Source organism: Durio zibethinus, chromosome 19 (assembly GCF_047325235.1).
Source record: "Durio zibethinus cultivar Kanyao isolate XHJ-2024 chromosome 19, ASM4732523v1, whole genome shotgun sequence".
In the NCBI taxonomy this organism is placed as follows: Eukaryota; Viridiplantae; Streptophyta; class Magnoliopsida; order Malvales; family Malvaceae; genus Durio; species Durio zibethinus.
In genome coordinates, this window is record NC_143180.1 from 20,857,913 (window position 1) to 20,876,787 (window position 18,875).

The following is an 18,875-nucleotide window of genomic DNA, read 5'->3' on the forward strand; positions in this document are numbered from 1 at the left end:
GAGGAAGAAGGGGATTAGGGATTAGGAAATTTAGGGGAAAAAGTAAGGGGGCTAACATTAGGGGTTGTTAAAATTTTTAATCTTAGCAATGGTTTTATCAACAAAAATTTTATCGAAAATAAAAAAATTTTGAAACACTATTATTGATGGTTTTACCAATGGAATTTTTGTCGGTAATGTAAAAAAAAAATTGTTGAATTTTTTTTAGCTACAAATTTTTTTGTTAGTAAAACTATTAGTAATGTATAAAAAATTTTAAATTTGTATTAGCAACAGATTTTTTCGTCAGTAAAACTGTCAGTAATTATTAGCAATGGATATTTTCATCTGTAAATCCATCAATAAAATTGATGGCAATACATGCCAGAGTTTTAGCAATGGATTACCTACAAATTTTATTCTGTAGGTAAAATCCATCAATAAAAGTGTTTTAAAAATTTTGTTAGTATTCTATCTATAATCGATTGGTAATTAGTGACAAAAAAATTTCATCTATAAAAATTCATTAGTAATAAATGTTTTTTTGGTAGATTTAGACATGTTAGAAAGACGATCACATCGATGTTGATAAGGCAAGAAAAATTTTTTTTACTTTCATCCTAAACAAGAGTTTAATTTTTAAAAAAATACATTTTAAGAGTTTAATTAAACAATAAATAGTATTTTAAGGACTTAATTGGTTACAAAAGAAGGATAAGGATTTATACTTTCCCACATTTCTAAAATTGGTTTCTATCCCTTTATTTTTGTCTAAATGAAATCATAAAATATTATTTTTTATTTAATTAAACATTATTTTACATGAAAACTTAAGGAAATTTCTACATTTCAAACTCTCAAACTAAATTTTCAATATTTTAATATAATAAGTTCATTGTTAGTTTTAATTTGGATTACACAATTTTATTAAATAATAGAAACAAAACTTTTGAATATGAACATTTAGCCAATAATAAGTGCATATATATTTCTGTCCAAAAGACACATAAAAATTACTGACCTACCTCTAATTCAAAAAATAAAAAAAATTATTGATATAAATGGAAAAGAAGCTTTTAACCAAAAGTTTCCAAACCACAATGTTACTATCCAACAATACTATGAAAGTAAAACTTAGAAAAAATTTCCCTAGACTCTTTTTCTTTTTATGTTAATTTCTAATTAAATACTCCCTATACCATATTTAAGTGATTTACTTTTATTTTACCCATCAACTTTGCATATATAAAAAGTAATTTATTTTTAAGAATTTAACCAATTTTAATTTTATTTATTGATGAAGTATTATCATCAATGTATAAAATATTAACTATATATATTAATTTGAGTGCTTAAACATTTGAACAATAAGGCGAGAAAGAAGGTGATTGAAAAAGCAAATTATATAAGTACCTATAATTATTATCCAAATTGTTTGCACCTAATTAGCCACAAACTCCATGACCAATAGTTCTCCCAATTTGATGATCATGAAAGGATTGGAAAATGGAAATGATAGATGGGTAAAGGCTTGAGCAACTTGCTGCATGGTTAGCTGAAGTTAGGGATTGCCATTCCAACATGCAAATGCTACCTTTGTAGCAAAGACTACATGTTTGCAACTTGGTTTCCTAGTGGTGGGAGATGTTAATGCTAGAATAAAAACTATAAATCTGGATTTACTATTTCTGCTAAATTTGAAAATTTGAGAAAATGCACTAAGACATGTAACAATGTCACTTTTCTTAAGGTTTTATTCGTCCCCACCCTATTATTTACTTAATAAGTGTGCAAAGAGATTGCAAGTAATAAACCTCGATGATACAATGAAACCCAGTGATTAATTGAATTTTGCACTGACAAAATTAGTCCACTGAGCAATCATTGGCGTATTATAAGATCATCGATGTTCTATAACATTTTCTATAGCAAAACATGTTCTATAACATTTTCTATACCAAAACTTTATAAAAGGAAATCTTGAGTTTATTGAAGAAAAAAGGAGAATTCTAAGAATTGTTTATATATTTTCATATAAAACCAAAGCAACTTATGTAACTAATTAAGTGTCTATTTATTCTATAAACATAATTGTCTATTTTGAATAAACAAAAACTATCTATTTTTAATGGTTAAAAACTGTCTATTTTGAATAGATTTATCTATATGTTTTGTACAGATTATCTGTTTTTATCTATTTGTCTATTTTAAACAAACTTAACTCTATTTGTTTGGGACAAACTTAACTAATCAAACACTTTATTAAAAAATTTTAAAATAAAATAAAATATTATTTTATTTATTGTAGTATCAAGTGCCATTAATTAAATATTAATATTAATTATATAACTAATGTAAGACCTACCAAGCTTGAAAATCCAAGCCCATGGTCCATTAGTCACTTAAGTCCAACTACAATGGACTTTTACTCCTCTTAATTTAAATGACTATTTTATTTACTCTTTTTCCAATGTGAGATTATTTCTTATATTTTATTTTGAAAATTTCTAATAGTTGGTATATCACATCTTTAAGTAAAATTTGTTGGTCATTAGGTATTGATGCCGATGCCAATGCTGACGGCGATGATAAATATGACAGAAGATCACCAAGATACATCCCCTAAGAACTTCCATTATTAGAACCAAAACTATAGATATCTCATTTCTCATCTAACTTCATTGTCTAAGCCAACTCTACTTAAAGAAACATATATAATCAATGTGCTCTATTTAGTAAGAAATATATCTAATCAATACACTATTAAGTATTATATACGAATATTGAAAAGATTATAAAATAAATGTTGAAAAGAAATCAATTTTGGCTTCACTTGTGGGTATGAAGTAATATTTTATTTCTTCATATTCTTGTTAATGATGAAATTAATTATATTGGTTGGTTGAACGATAATTATGATAACATATAAATTCAAAAATCTATAGCTAATAAATGGAGTCGCCACCAATCTTTTTTAACCAGGTGTGATTGGCCACCTAAGAAATCTATCCTCTTAAAGAACTCTTAACTTGGCTAAGGGTCCCTAAAAGAATAGGTTTGGATCTACAAACTAGAATAGGATTTGGAAGTTCGATTACATGTGTGAAAGGTTATAGCACCCCTATATGCCCATCCAAAGGATAGTACTATCTTATTTTAAATTTATCCTAGGGTCTTTATTCTAATAGTTTTAAAATTTATGTTGAAATAATTCATAAGATTCTTCCATCAATTTGGTAGAATTCTTAAAAATATTTTCTTACCTCAAGAGTATTCAAGAATCCCACTTAATTTCTTGAAGAAGCTCCGTCGTCGAAAGGATTTTTTGGTTTTTTTATTGAAAATATATCTAATTATTCCACCATTTGGTCCCAATTAGAAATATCTTCTATTTTGAATTTTTAAATTCTCCACCATTTGGGCCTGTTTAGAAATTTTCTTTATTTATTTATTTTTTTGTTGGACTTTTAAATTTTCACCATTTGGGCCTATTTAGAAATTCTTTTTCTTTTTTCTCTTTTTTTTTAAAAGAAAATAATATGACAATTATTTTTTTATTGAAATTTCATTTAAATTCTTCCACAATTTGGGACAAATTTAAACAAATTTCTCACCTAAAGATTTCTTAGAAATTTACCATTTGAAATTTCTAAGAATCTCATAATTGGATAATTATCAAAATTTTCATACAAAATTTTATTTTTTTGTTTGAAAATAAATATTAATTATTGTTATTGAAACTTTATCTAAATTATTCCACCATTTGGGACAAATTTAGACAAAAATTTCTCACCTAAAAATTTTATAGAAATTTACCATTTGAAATTTCTATAAATTCTATCATTGGATAATTATTATTTTTCTAAAAAATTTTATTATTTTTATTTTTATTATTTTAATTTTCTCCTAAAATCCAAACATACAAGCTATTTCAAAAATAAAATAAGTTAATTAATTAAAATGAAAATGAAAAAAATACCAAAAAAGAAAAAACAACTTGGCTTAGCCGATTTTACAGCTCGGCTGTAGGCAAAAGAGCCGACTGGAGCAGCTAATGGATAGGCTAGGCTTGGCTCAACCATAAGGACAAGGAGACAGGTTATCGGTTTAGGTTACCCAATGGGTCGGGTTACCCAGTTAAAAACACGTAGATCTTACTTTTCTTTAATATCCAAAACGACACCGTTTTACATGGCTATATAAGCCAAGTATCAATCCTCTTTTTTCAGACCTCACCTTTACCTTCTTTTTCTGCCTTAGTTCTCTCTCCCTCTCTCTCTAGGGACAAAAAAAACCTGGGTTGAAAACTTTAAAGGTTTCCAGATTTTGGCACAAGCACCATTGTGATCCACCGCCGGTGCCATCGCACTCCACCACCATTCGGCTACCAATCAAGCCAAAATTCTCTCCATCGCTACTTCTTGCTTTCCTCATCTTGAATATGGGCTTGTTTTTTTTTGCAAATCGCTTCCTTAAAGCGTAGATTTGGCATTCAAGTTACGATTTTTTCCTTCTTTAGTTTAGTCACTTCTACCATTGGATCTTCCCCAACTTTCAATATGTAATTTCTCTCATCAAGCTCCACGTCTTCACCTTTTAGATTTTCTAGAAGTCACGCCAATCATCACCTGTCACTGCCACTACCAGGGAGGTTTCAGGTTTTCATTTTTTTTTACTTGTCTTTTCTTTTCTATTTCTGATCTCCTTTGGTTTTTTACTCAGCCTTTTTATTTTTCTTTGTGTTTTTTAGCTTGCTAATATCTTGTTGCCTTGTTGGGTATTCGTTGGATATAGGTCATATTGCTCTGTGATTGCTGGTGCGATGCGGGAGATTAGATTTGGCTATGAAAGATGGTGGTAGAATTGGCTTGATCAAAACTGGTGGTGCCATCACCATTAGCCATCACAATGCTCCATTGTCATTCTGAGCCTTTTCGACCTCCTTTGAAAGCTAGGCTCGACAACCCTGCGATTCAAGACCTCTGAAAATTCCAAAGCCTTACTGTCAAACCTTCATTATGATCCTTTTGATTTTTTTTTGGCCCTCTGTATTGATGCTAAAATTTTGTTTCTAATTGTGTGTTGTTACTAGTTGAGAAGTTGAGCTTGAGTGCTGAATTGTGATTCTTGCTAGGAATGAATTTTCTGGGAATTAGGCTAGGAATTTGATGATCTTTTTTCTCTAATCATTTGCCCATTTATAAAGAGCAATCAGAAGAGTTTCTTATTGATTCTAAGTCCAGCGTCAACAGAAATTTTGTATTATCATAAAAATTTACAAGTTCAATCCATCCTCGACTCTACCACCATCCCTACATGGCCAAATTTCTATTTTTGTATTATTACTTTTTTTATCATTTTTTATCACCTAAAGACTAATGATAAATCTAAAAAGATAGATAATAAAAATCGAAGATCAACCCAAAAATAAAAAAAATAAAAGAATGGCTAATTGGGCCTGATAACTTGGGTCTTATTGAGCTAGGTTCAATGGGTTTGGGTCCGGACTAATTAGGGTGTCTATAATAATTTAAGCATTTTTTAGCATATTTTTTTTATTTTTTTAATATAAAAAATGGTGTTTTGAGCTTAATTTTTAGTGAGTTATGTGTATTTATTGTTAAATCAAATTTTTAGTGCAAATTATGTTCTTTAATGGAAAAATAATTCATGGAAATTATTTTTAAATAAAAAAATCTAATATATGAGTGAATATTTTAAGCTTCCCATAAAGGTTTACAAGATTTTTAGTTTATCACATACTCATAATTAAGTAATAAAAGAACTAAATGAATTAACTTATATAATTATTAAAGAAAAAATAGTTTTATTTATTGGCAGTAGAATTTTTAAACTTTATAAATTAAATTGAAAGATTAACTTTTGTCTTCAACTTTTTGATCTAATGGTTAAGAAGGTTTAGAAAGACATGTGAGGTGAAGTTCAAACCCCACCATTCCTATCTCCTATCCCCTATCCAATGGATAAAAAAATTCACTTGTCTAAATATAATATATTTATAAAAAAATTGACAATTGATTAATTACTTAAATAGACATAATGAGTTTTTAAAAAACCCTCTACTTGTGTTTTTGTATAAAATAATTATCCAAATATTAAATGGATACAAAACAACTTTAAAAATAATTTGTAAAATTAAAAATTACCATAGTAATCTTAAAATATGTATAATTTTTGGGAGCATATCATTTACAATTGTTGTAGTATAATTAATTAATTAATTAATTATAATTTAACGTTATGTAGAGTTCATAAAAAAATTATGTAGAATCTACACTTTTAAATAATGGACTTTATATAAATTTTTATTGTGATTGGCTAATTACAAAATTGCAATAAAAATTATTTGTGAAATGAACCAATTTTTTTTACAATTAGTTTTGTTCAAAGCCAGTAGTTTTCCAAATAAACAAACAAGAGTACTCTTCACCATGGTATAAAAATTCAAAACGGAGGAAAAGAATAAAATAGTTATGGAAATTCATTGAGATTTAATAGTTTAGTCTCACACAATGATTGTCAAAATGTTTTTAGGATAAATTTGAAAACATGTTGAACTAAATTCAACTCAAAATTTTAGTTTGGGAAAAAATGTTTTGTATTTTTGTTAATAATTATGTTTTGTATTTTATTGGCTATATACTATTATTAAAAATTTTGGATTGAATTTAACTACAGTCAAACACTGACTATAATTAAATATTAAAAATGAAAAATATTTTGTGATGATAAGCGCTTGAATTTTTCATATAAGCCTCCACCCTTCTATTTTATCCAATTAAGTCCTTAAAATATTATTTTTTCCCTAAATAAATCTTTAAAGTACAATTTTGTTCCATGAAGCTCTTTTTTAAGATGAAAACTGCGAAAAAAAAATTATTTCTTGCCAAATCAACATATATGTCGTAGTTCTTTCTATGATGCCAACATCTGCATTGCATGTATTTGAAAAAAAAAAAAAACCTTTGAGATGCGATGCTAATATGGCCTACTATATAAGCTATTCATTACATACCATGTAAATGATAACTCAATTTAAATTTTTATATTTTTACTGTGAACATTGATTTCACAAAGACAATTATTACCATTGATGTGATAAAAAAAATGAATTTAAGTAGTTCTATGTAAAATAAGACAAACAAGAATAATGCTTTATACTATCCATTGGACAAAAAAAAGATAAAAATTTATTCGAGAAATGTGAGAAAAGTATGATATTTTTTAGCATTTTAGTAAAAAATAAGTACAAGTTAAACGTATAAGATATACTTCAAAATCATCGCTCTAGTCCATTTCAAGTGTACTCAATATAATTACAACTAAATTTTGAATGATTTAAAAGGCAGGGAGTGAAAAAAAGTTAAAAAGATGAAATTATAAAAAATCATGTGTTGAGTGTGTATAAGAATAAATGGCCAATAAATAATAAAATCAAAAGATTGTTGTGTGAAATTATGTTTATTGTAATTTGGTGTAGTCACCAATTGTATTCTTTGCTTGTTCAAACAAATAAAAAAAATTATATTAGAATTACTGTAGCATTCCAAAGTGAAAGTACTGTAGCAAATCCGTACAACAATATTACAATTGATATTAAAAGTTGAAATTTTACGTCAGGCCATTAGTTACATTTTAGAAATAGGAAATCCTAAACATACAAATTTAGTGCTTAAACACAGCTATTTTATGTCACAGCCAATTCACTACAAAAGCTATATTATTAGAGTGCTTAAACATTTTCAATACAAAGAAGAGAGAAAGAAATAGATTGAAAACAAATACACGTGCTTAGAATTGTTCTTCAAATTGTTATCACTTTAATATTAGCCACTGCAAACTTCATGATCCCATAATTCTCCCAATTTTATGATTGAGAAAGGATTGGCCAATGGACACGATTGACGGGTAAGGGCTTCAGCAACTTGTTGCATGGTTGGCCGAAGTTGGGGATTGCCATTCAAGCATGCAAATGCTAGCTTTGTAGCAGATACAACATCCTTTGCAACTTGTCTTACCGGTGGTGAAAGACGTTGGTCTATCACATCTTTAAGTAAAATCTGTTGGTTGTCATTTGGTACTGATGTCGATGTTGATGCTGATGAAGATGATGGTAAATATGAAATCAAATCACCAGGATGCCTCCCCATAAATATTTCCATTGTTAGCACCCCAAAACTGTAAACATCACATCTTTCATCTATTTTCATTGTATAAGCCAACTCTGCTTAGAAAATATATCTAATCAATGTGCTTTATTAAGCAAGAAATATATCTTATCAATACACTACTATGTAAGAATAAAGAATATTGAGAAGATTATAAAAATAATGTTGTAAAAAAGTTGTAAATGTTTAGAAGATTATTTGAAAATTGAAAAGTTCTAATAAAATTTTACATTTAGTTTATGAGTTTGACATATTGAATATTGAAAAATTAAGTGTTAAACTTCAAAGATTCTTTACACATTCGATACTTAAATTATAGTAAAATTATTAATTTGGTTCTTAAAATTTGAAAAGTTACAATCATAATACTACTTGAACTTTGTTTTAACGCATCAATTTGCACACAAAATTAACACTTTTAATTGAACAATGACATGTTTAAAGTATCTTTTTTTTTAAAAAAGATATCAATAAATACCTGGAGCTATGTATCCGAAAGTGCCAGCAAGTGAGGTCCAATTGGAAGAGTCGAGCTTTAAAAGTCTGGCTGTGCCGAAATCCGAGACATGAGTCTCATAGTCCAAATCCAGAAGAACATTGTTGCTGGAAATGTCTCGATGAATTATCGGTGGTGAATGGTCATGATGCATATAAGACAAGGCATTGGCCACTCCTTTTACAGCATTTAGCCTCTTCTCCCAATCCAACTCCATTGCCTTGTCCTTGTTGCTTAACACCATTCTCAAACTTCCCCTTTCTACAAACTCATAAACCAAAAATGACTTCTTTGGATGTGAACAAAAGCCATACAGCTTCACAATATTACGATGCCTTATTTCTGATAAAGCATGAATCTCGCTTTCAAAGGCTTTCAAGTTGTTGGAAATCATGCTATCTTCAGATTGGTGAAGTTTCTTCACAGCAACCACCTCACCAATGGGTAGCGCAGCTTTATAAACAGCTCCATAGCCTCCTGAACCAATGCAGTTGTTGGAGCTGAAATCTTCAGTGGCTTCAATAATGTTCTCATAGAGTATTCTTCCATTATATCCCCACAATGTGAAAAAATCTCCAAGTTGTGCCTCGATTGACTCAGATTTTCTGGTTTGGTTCTTTTGGCAAAGAATAAGGAAACTTCCGGCCATGATAAATAGCAAAAGCAGAATACCAAAGATTGGAATCACAATCAAAATGATGAGTCTGGTTCTTTTTCTATGACCCTTTTTGTTGCTAGTGATAGGAACACAAGGCATTAATCCAGTGGCATTACCACATAGGCCTCTATTGTTTCTTAAGGCATCAAATGGAGCCTTATGAAATGCCTTAATGTTGGGAATAGGGCCTTCCAATTGATTGTAAGAGATATTCACAACCGTCAAGCTTTGCAAATCATTAAAAGAATTTGGGATGGAACCATTGAGCATATTGTGAGAAAGGTCCAATATTTCCAAGGAATGTAATTTTGCAAGCTGTTGTGGTATCTCCCCAATAAGTAAATTCTGACTTAAATCTAGATTTCGAAGGCCATTTATATAGCTTACTGAAAATGGAATGCTTTCTCCAAGTTTATTCTTGCTCAAATTCAATTCCAATAACTTTGAGCACTCTCCAAGTTGATTAGGAATCGGTCCACTCAAATTGTTTGATGCCAAGTTAAGATATTTTAGATTTGAAAGAACTCCAATCTCTGGTGGAATTTTGCCTGAAAATTGGTTGCCACTTAGCAAAAGTTTGTACATCAATGTCAATGCTCCCAATTCCTTGGGAATCTCACCAATGAGATGATTTGAAGAGACATAGAGTTCGTGTAATTGAGTTGCATGCTTCAGCTCAGGTGGTATCTTTCCAGAAATCTTATTATTGGAGATCCGTAGGCTTGTTAGATTATGGCATTGCCCCCAGTTTGGCGAAAGTTCACCATAAAATTTGTTGTTGCTTAATGCAATATAATTCAAATTAGGATATATACCAAAAGCTTCTGATATATTTCCTGTCAACTGGTTTCCTTCAAGCCTAACTCTGTATAAGCTTTTGCAGTTTCTTAAACTTGATGGGATCGGACCCCTCAAATTGTTGTTAATAGCCCCAAGCATTTTGAGTTGTCCACCGAGGCATACATTCTCGGGTAATGGACCACTAAGATGGTTGTCCGATATTTGGAATGATTCCAAATGAGTAAGATTGCTGAACGAAGGAATTGGCCCTGATAAATGATTATAACGAAGACTTAACACCACAAGCCTCGTTATGTTTCCAATTGAAGCAGGGATTGAACCAGAGAAACGGTTATTGAACAAACTCAATTGATTGAGAGATTTAAGCATTCCGATCTCTTGAGGTATTGAGCCAGAAATCACATTTCCATTAAGTAAAAGACTGGACAATTTGGTCAAGTTTCCTATGGAAGTGGGGATGACACCATTGAGATGATTTGTTAACAACTGCAACGTGTTAAGAGATTGAAGCAATCCTATTTCATTGGGGATAGAACCAGAGAGCTGATTTCTATACAGATAGAGCCATACCATGTTACTTAAGTTTCCTATAGATGTTGGAATAGGACCAGTTAGTTGGTTGCTTGAAAGATCAAGCATATTAAGTGACTTCATCATTCCAACTTCTTTAGGTATGGAACCATTGAGCCTATTGTCAACGAGGATAAGTCGGGACAAATTATGCAAGCTTCCAATAGAAATAGGTATTGGACCGGTGAGATTGTTTGCATTAAGGGCAAGTATAGAAAGTGAACTCAACCTTCCGATTTTAGAAGGAATACTTCCAAAGAAATTATTCTGTGACAAGTCAAGCTCAGTGAGCTTGGAAAGGTTGCAAACCTCTTCAGGTATAGAACCACGTAGACGGTTAACATAGAAATAGATCTTGGAAACTGAACTCAACTTCCCTATTTCTTGTGGAATGGAACCATTGATCTCATTATTTGATAAGGAAATCAACTCAAGACTTTTCAGTAAGCCAATTTCGGATGGAATATTCCCAGAAAAAGTATTGTGTGACAAGTCAAGGTGGATAAGCTTGGAAAGGTTCCCAATGTGTGAGGGAATGGGCCCATACAGTGAGTTGTTACGAAGGTTAACCCACACCAGGTTAGGGAAGAAACAAAAGTTAAGACTATGAAGTGTACCTTTCAAGTTCAACATATGATCTGGAAGGCTTAGATCGGTGATGGTTCCAGCCAAGTCGCAAGTGATTCCGACCCAGTTGCAATGGCTGCCTCCAACCCACGAAGAGAGCAAAGTTTGGGTGTTGTTGTCAAGGCTAGCTTTCCATTTTAGAAGAGTTTCTGTTTCATTTGCAGCAATGGAGGATGAAGAAGCAAAAACAGAGGGAGACTGATGCGGGACAACTATGAGGAAGAACAGGGCTTTGAATGGTATCATGAAAGATGCCATGATTTGGATGGTTCAAAAAGTATTGTTTGTTAATTGTTGTAAATTACATTGGCTGGCATGGTCAGGTATTTATGCAAAATACTAGAGCATTTCAGTCTCTACGAAACATCCAAGTGGAAAAATGTAATTTTAAAATCTGCGGGTCTTTTACGTTTAAATCAATTTCTTTGAAATTTCTTTATAAAAGAAATTCTAGTATAGAAAAACATTTTAAATATTGATATTTAAATTTTAAATTTATTGTGATTATATAAGTTAATTAAATTAAATTAAAATTTTTTTTGTAGATAACTGATTACTGATTTTTTTTTTATTTTCTTTTATAAAGTAAATAAAAGATGATTTTATTTTGGTTGATTTGCGCTTATTTCTGTGACTTGCATGCATGGACAGGTATTTATATGTGCAAAGGAATTGAAAAGTCACAGAAATATACACCTCAACATGGCAAGAAATTTAGGGCATGCCCATCTTGTACGTCTGATGGATGTTGAAGTTTAAGAATTTGAAATCCGGAAAGTGGACATTTTCTTTCATATTTATTCTAATCTGTCAATATTTTACTAGAACTTTCATTTTGCTTCAATTTGATTGGTAGCTACTCATCACATGTTGGATGCAGTCCATAGCTCACTGCAAACACTTCATTGGAAAGTTTTAAGTTGACTTTCAATTGTTTGTTATGTGTGAAATATTTTAGAGCTTATGCGTGGACTTGAAATTCTAATTCATTCAAAGTCCATATATTTCGTTTCCACGTTCTCAAGTTTGAATTAACCATAATACACTCAAATAGACTTTACCAAGAAATATGGAATCTGAATTTCAGCAATTCCACAAGAACGAAAATCAAATTCATACATGTATACTCAACACCAAAAGGAAATAACTATTTTTTTAAATTTAAATACTAATATAATAATTTATGCTATTATTATATTGTGACCTGTGCAATAAATGAAATAATTTTATCTACTTAATATAAGTATATACATATAAATTTTTTTTTTCAAAATTATATTCAAATTTTTAAAATTTATAATATATATAAAATTCATATATACTAACTTGTCTTAAAAAAATAAATTATTTGATAAAAAGCAAGAAAAATGTCATGTCTTCCCTTTTAACTATTTTAACTACAATAATATATATACACATAAGATTATATCAAATGAAAATATATTATGTCTTAAAAAACAAAACATGTATATTATTGAATGATGAATTAAATAATAAAAGAATTATTAACATACTTTCACTTTGATAATCTTAATCAAATTGTTGTACAAAATATGAAAAATAATAGGAGATCTATGAAAAAAATAAATTGAAAAAAGAATATTATTTTTCATAAGAACCAAATTGCAACAGTAATAAAATATATCTTGGAGAAGAAGTTGTGACCAAAAAAAAAAAATCGTAATAGTAATAAAATATATAAAAAAGTTGCAAATTGAAAATAAAAAACTGTTTAACAAATTGCATTTATAATCTTAAATTTGTAGAAAAACTATTGTTGGCAATTAAGATTGAATAGGTAGCTTTTAAATTAATTTTTTAAAATTTAAAAAGGATATAATAAGTGATAAAGATGAAATCAAATTTTTTGTATATATTTAAAATATAAATTTAAAAATTAAATTTGAGATGAATATAATCCTTTTTATCATCTTACTATTTTAAAGATTTAATATGAAAAATTATTTTAACCTTTAATGTCTTACATAAGTTTTTGAAAAAAATATAATTTTTTATTGATTCAAAAAGGATTATTGAAAATTTTGAATACATTTAATCTTGTAATTTTTAAACATGATGAAAGATTTTTATAATTAAATAATTTCTTAAATAAGTTTGTTTGATAAACAACTAAAATTATTTATTATAAAGATAGAATCCATATTTCAAATTTTTAATTTTAAAAAAACATATCTAGATTGATTTGATTTTCAATTATAATTTGAATAATTTTATTATTTGAGAAATTTAGGATTATCTAACTTGTAATTAAAAGAAATATCATACTCTTTTAAAAAGCTACCTTATGTGTTATTCAAAAAATTGTCCACATAAGCATCACAAGTGTCCATGTGACAAATTTTATTATGTGTATATGTATGTTGTAATCTGTTAATGTATATATATTATATTACATCTTATAAGATTATTTGATGAAAATTGCTTATGTGGATGTCTAGGTAGATGGTCACTCCGAATAACACATAGGATAATTTTTATATTATTTTATTTATTGAATAATTTTGAATAAATTATTTAATTTAATATTTTGAATAATTATTTAACTTCAAAACAAAATCTATCTGAGATTAAAAATTTTGTATAAATTTTAAATTCAAATTTATTAAATCATAATTTATCTTTTCTTTTTAAATTTAATTACAGCTCCAAATATGTATACTTAATAAATTTTTATTTTTTGCCGAAATAATTTTATTTAATAAATTAATTAAATTTAATATTTTAGATAATTATTTAAATTTAAATAAAATTCTATCAAAGATTGAAAATTTAGCATAAATTTTAAATTCAAATATATTAAATCTTAATTTATCATTTTTTCAATTTAATCATGATTCTAAATATATATATGTGTGTGTGTGTTTAATAAATTATTATCTATTGCAATTAGAATTTGAAACCGAAAATAAAAACCATAAGGGAGACCATCCCATTCAAGCCAAGATTATTTTATTTGTTATTATTAGAATTAAAAATTGAAAAAGATAAGTTTTTTTTATTTGACAATTATGGTTTATTGGTTACGATAGGAATTAGCAAAAGTTAGAAAGAAGTGGAAGCCACATTATACTCATAAACAAATAAGTCCATTTTCTATCTTTATTATTCCTCATAATATGGTTTATATTGAAATTAATAATTAAATAAAAGAAAATAGACTGAAATTTAAATTGGTCAGGTATTAAGATTTATTTAGAACTTATATATTGGTTGATTCTAAGTTAATGAATTATTAATTAGAAAGTATGTACTACTAAACTAATATGATTTTACATCTTTATATGAAAAGATAAGACATTTGAATGTTGTTAAAAAAGTTCGATAAAAGGGTGATTTTGTTTTTGGAAACAAATATAATGTTTTATTTATGTTTTAATTTAAATATTTTTTATATTGCATATTTTGTTAATTTATTTGTTTCTCTTTAGCTCATTACTTTTTTAATTTTGTTTAAATTGAGTATAATTAACTTTTCATATTATATTTTTTTGTTTTATTTATTTTTTTAATGTTTTTATTCTTTGTTAATTCATTAACATATTTGCTCTTATCATTGTATATTTTTAATCTCGATAAATTAATATATAAATTTATATTTTCCATTTCCTTTCGAGAACTTTTTGTTATTGAATTTTTTTTATATACAATGGATGGTATGAGAAGAACCATGATCACTACTATATCTGATCCACCAAAAATATTCTAAAAATATAGGTGATACGTACCCAGGGAATTAGCTACGTAATGTTGAGTGGGGTCAACCCTAGAAAAGTTTTTTTTATGTACACATGTTAGGGCAAAATTTTTATGATTTTCTCATATTGACCCCACTAGAATTAAAAAAAAAAAAAAAAAAGCTAATAGAAGGGGACAAAAAAGTGTATTTTTTTTATCCTTTTTTTTTTAATTATAACAATGAGTATATATGCAGTTTTCAAGAAAATCTTAAAAAGTCTTTCTACTCTGTATTATAAATATAGTCATACACTTTATCAAAAAGAAAAAAAATGGAAAAACACATTTAAACATATTTGATTAAAATGTGAAATGCGGCATATGTTTAAATATATTTGTCCTATGTAAAAATGAAATCATGCATTTATTATGCATAAAATTATTTTTTAATTCTAACTTATTCAGAAATATCTGTCTATTATTGTGTCCAAATACATCTTTTGCCTTTTGCTTTCGGAAGTAATAGGTAAATAACAAGCAAAAACTTAATCTTTGAAGTAAATGAAGCTTCCTGCTTTAGAAAGACATTCTTCAAGCCTAGTCGGGGCTGAACCATGGAGCTGACCTAGGAAGCCTCTTCTTTTCCCCATTGAAATCAGATGATCTTCCCTGACTGACTCTTTCATCTATTTGGTTTATCGCCAATAATGGATAAGGCATATATAATAATGAAAAAGATTTGTTTACATTCGAAGTTTTCAGTTTTCCTTTTCTTGTTGACTGTTCTAGATATTATCCAATAGTGATGTCCTGCCTAGTCATTCTTTCAGTTGTGCAAAAATCATACTCTAGAGGTCCCTCTGTTTCCCTTCATTTGCTTTCTTCTTTATTTGCTGATGCTGTTATCAGAATATATTCTTACTTGAATTTTTGCTACTGGCAGTATGCTATTAGTCGACCGAACAAGTTAGGTCAGGTGAAATTATAAATTAAACACTATTTTTGTTATTTATTTAAATATATATTAAATATATTAAAAAATAAATCTTATTAGGCTTTGAAATCTCTCCAGTCGAATATTAAACTACTCAAATTAAGTTTGACTTATTATTCTAGTAATTAGAATTTAAGCTTGATTTGATGATAAATAAATCAAATAATTCATGAATAGCTTGATTTGTTTATATTTTTACAACATTGTTTTTAAATGTTAATTCAAGAGACTGTAGACATGTCTGAGAGAAAGAAAAAGAAAAGAATTGAAATACCAAATCAAAATAAATTTTGTTGAACTCAATTTTAACTCCATTTATATTCTTTAAAATTTGTAATGTAACTCAGTTTATATCCAATTTATTTTTTGAAATTTGCTTTGTTTTGTTTAAATCACGACACAATAATAATGATAAAAGAAATTTCGGTTTTTATTCATTTTTTTTGGACATTATGAAAATACAAATCATTTTAATTATCTTATTCGTGTATACTAATTTTTATTTTTTTACTTGGCCAATTAAATTGTTAAAAATGAATTTATTTCAAAATTCTAAAAATTCGAAACGTATATTTTTCTTATCAAAACATAAAGAAAAAGTAATCGAAAAGAGTGTTCTTCTGAAAAAAAAAAAAAAAAAGTAAAACATTAGGCTAAAAGCCGAATGCCAAACGTTTTTTAATTGAATAGTAGCTCGAAAAGTTTTGAAGTAACCTATTCCAGGAAAAATGTTTTGGACCGTTGATCTGAACCTATTTTTGTTACAACCGTTGATTTGCTCATAAAAAAGTAAGTTCATTCCTTCCTTCCCCACGGTCTCACTTTGCTCTCAAAATCATCGATTCGGGTAAAAAGCCAATTTTCCTTTTATTCTGAATTTGTCGTTTTGTCGATGATTCTGATGCTTTACTTTGTATTTTTCATGGTTTTGTTCGGTTGAAAATATAGTACTGATTTTTAAATTTACAAAGCTTTGATTCGTAATGGGTTTTGCTTGTATGGGTCTTTATGGCACGTTTGGTCTATTTTTTTAGAAGGGAAATTTGAATTAATGATGGGTTTTCTTCATTGTTTTTGAACATTTTCTTTGATCAAATTCTGGGAAATTAAGATTATCTTGACATGAAATTTTGGTTTTGTTTTTGGTTCTGTCTTGTCTGAATCTTATGGCCAAGTAATTGTTTTGGTTATAATGATTAGTGAGTGAAACCTTTGTTCTAGTAATTTTGGTTGGTTTAAACTAGTATTCATTTATAGTTTAAAAGATACGATTTTCAACAGGATTTTGTTTGACCAGCTTGAATTGAATAAGATCATAGAAAAGTTTTTGACTGTTCTTGAAGAAAATGCCATAGTTTTCCTTCGGTACTATCTGTTTATTATTGCTTTATTTTGATTCTGGGTTTGCTGCTATCCATATTCGTGGAATTGAGCATTGTTGATCATGTGGAACAGGCATTGTAGGGTTATATTTAACTACAATCTGGTAGATTTTCAATTAGTTAAAAACTAATATTTTTCAATCTTTTTGTTTGGATTGTTGAAATTTGGCTTGATATTGGGATAGGACTAAGTTGATTTTTGAATTCTTCAAGATTGATAGACTGTTTCTTCTTACTCTAAGGACATTGGTTTCATTGCGAATTACTTTTTTTCTTTTTTTTTCCTTTTTGTTGCATTTCCCTTTTGATTGCAGTTGCAAAATGTTTCTCAAGGTGCAGTTGCCAGGGAATGTCATAATTCCTGCTGACAGCTTGGATGCCAAAGGCTTGATGCTCCAAAAGGCTATAGTGGTCCGCCTTTTGGATGAATTTGCTCGCAAGAAGGCCACCAAGGATCTTGGATATTTTATGGCTGTAACAACTCCGGAGTGCCTTGGGGAGGGCAGATTTAGAACTCTGGGGATGTGCTTTTCACTGTTGTCTTCAGTGGGATCACCTTCAAGATGTTCAGAGGAGAGATTTTGGAAGGAGTTGTACACATAAAACATGGAGTTTTCTTGAAGCTGGACCAATCCAGAACATCTATCTGTCTCACGTAAAAATGCCCGACTACCATTATGTGCCTGGAGAGAATGCTATCTTCATGAATGACAAGCACTCGAAGATTGAGAAGAATGTTGTCATCCGATTTATTGTGATCGGAACAAAGTGGATGGAAGCAGAGAGGGAATTTCAGGCATTGGTAAGTTTGCAAGGTGACTACTTAGGACCAGTTTCCTGAATATAACTTTTGCTTCATCTTTGTATGATTCAGATGTACTTGTTACTGCTTTCTTAGGAAGTAGTTCACAGTAAGAGTGTTGGATGTTGAACTATTCGAGTTGTTGTAAATTCGACAGGACAAAGATGTTGAATTCTAGAGCTTACTTATGATGTTAGCTTTGTATAACTTGGTTCGGTTAAGTCGGTTTTTGGTTTTTTAAAACTGAATTGAATCAACCAACTGAACAATTGCTCACCCCTAGTCAAGTCTCGCTTTCCATTTCATAAGGGTTTTTGTTTCAATGGATGGAGCAGTGAATATAAAGTAGTGAAGGTAACTATGTTTATTTATTTAGAGTCAAAATCAAATTGGTTTCACATTTCTACATTTGTTATAGAGAAGAATTAATAGAAGTAATTTGTCACGGGTCGAGACTCAAGCTACGAATCTGCGCGGCTCCGAGACCCGGACATTCACCCTTCCGGCATCCCGAATCAGCCTGACCGCCACAGTTCACACCCTTGTGAGGTATTGTCCGCTCTGGCCCCCCTGACCTCACGGTTTTGTCCTACAAAAGGCGCCTCGCAAGGAAGAGATGGTGTGAACCCTTTTATACCCCAGTGACCCTCCTATTATGTTCGATGTGGGACTCAGGACTCC

At 29.0% G+C, this 18,875-nt stretch overlaps 1 protein-coding gene, 1 long non-coding RNA gene and 1 pseudogene across 2 annotated transcripts; 2 read left to right on the plus strand and 1 right to left on the minus strand.

The window, feature by feature from the left end:
• The first annotated feature begins 3,964 nt into the window (after positions 1-3,964).
• LOC149513521 (uncharacterized) lies at positions 3,965-5,288 on the plus strand. Its single transcript, XR_016330209.1, has 2 exons — positions 3,965-4,637; positions 4,774-5,288. It is a non-coding gene; the product is annotated as an uncharacterized LOC149513521 (long non-coding RNA).
• Positions 5,289-7,627: 2,339 nt separating this feature from the next.
• LOC111309944 (uncharacterized) lies at positions 7,628-11,644 on the minus strand. Its single transcript, XM_022908967.2, has 2 exons — positions 8,647-11,644; positions 7,628-8,224 (listed from the first exon to the last, which is right to left on the minus strand). Exons 1-2 carry the CDS (start codon positions 11,576-11,578, stop codon positions 7,827-7,829), a joined length of 3,330 nt encoding a protein of 1,109 aa, XP_022764702.2. The 5' UTR covers positions 11,579-11,644; the 3' UTR covers positions 7,628-7,826.
• Positions 11,645-17,555: 5,911 nt separating this feature from the next.
• On the plus strand, positions 17,556-18,339 carry LOC149513522 (DNA-directed RNA polymerase V subunit 7 pseudogene; annotated as a pseudogene).
• Positions 18,340-18,875: the final 536 nt, after the last annotated feature.

What these genes read in the sequence shown, in the direction of transcription:
- LOC111309944 (XM_022908967.2), bottom strand. Translation starts at nt 11,578, where the DNA reads ATGGCATCTTTCATGATACCATTCAAAGCCCTGTTCTTCCTCATAGTT. An exon ending in TTTCGGATACATAGCTCCAG is followed by an intron (nt 8,225 to 8,646) that starts GTATTTATTGAT and finishes TTTTCTAAGCAG; the next exon opens with AGTTGGCTTATACAATGAAA.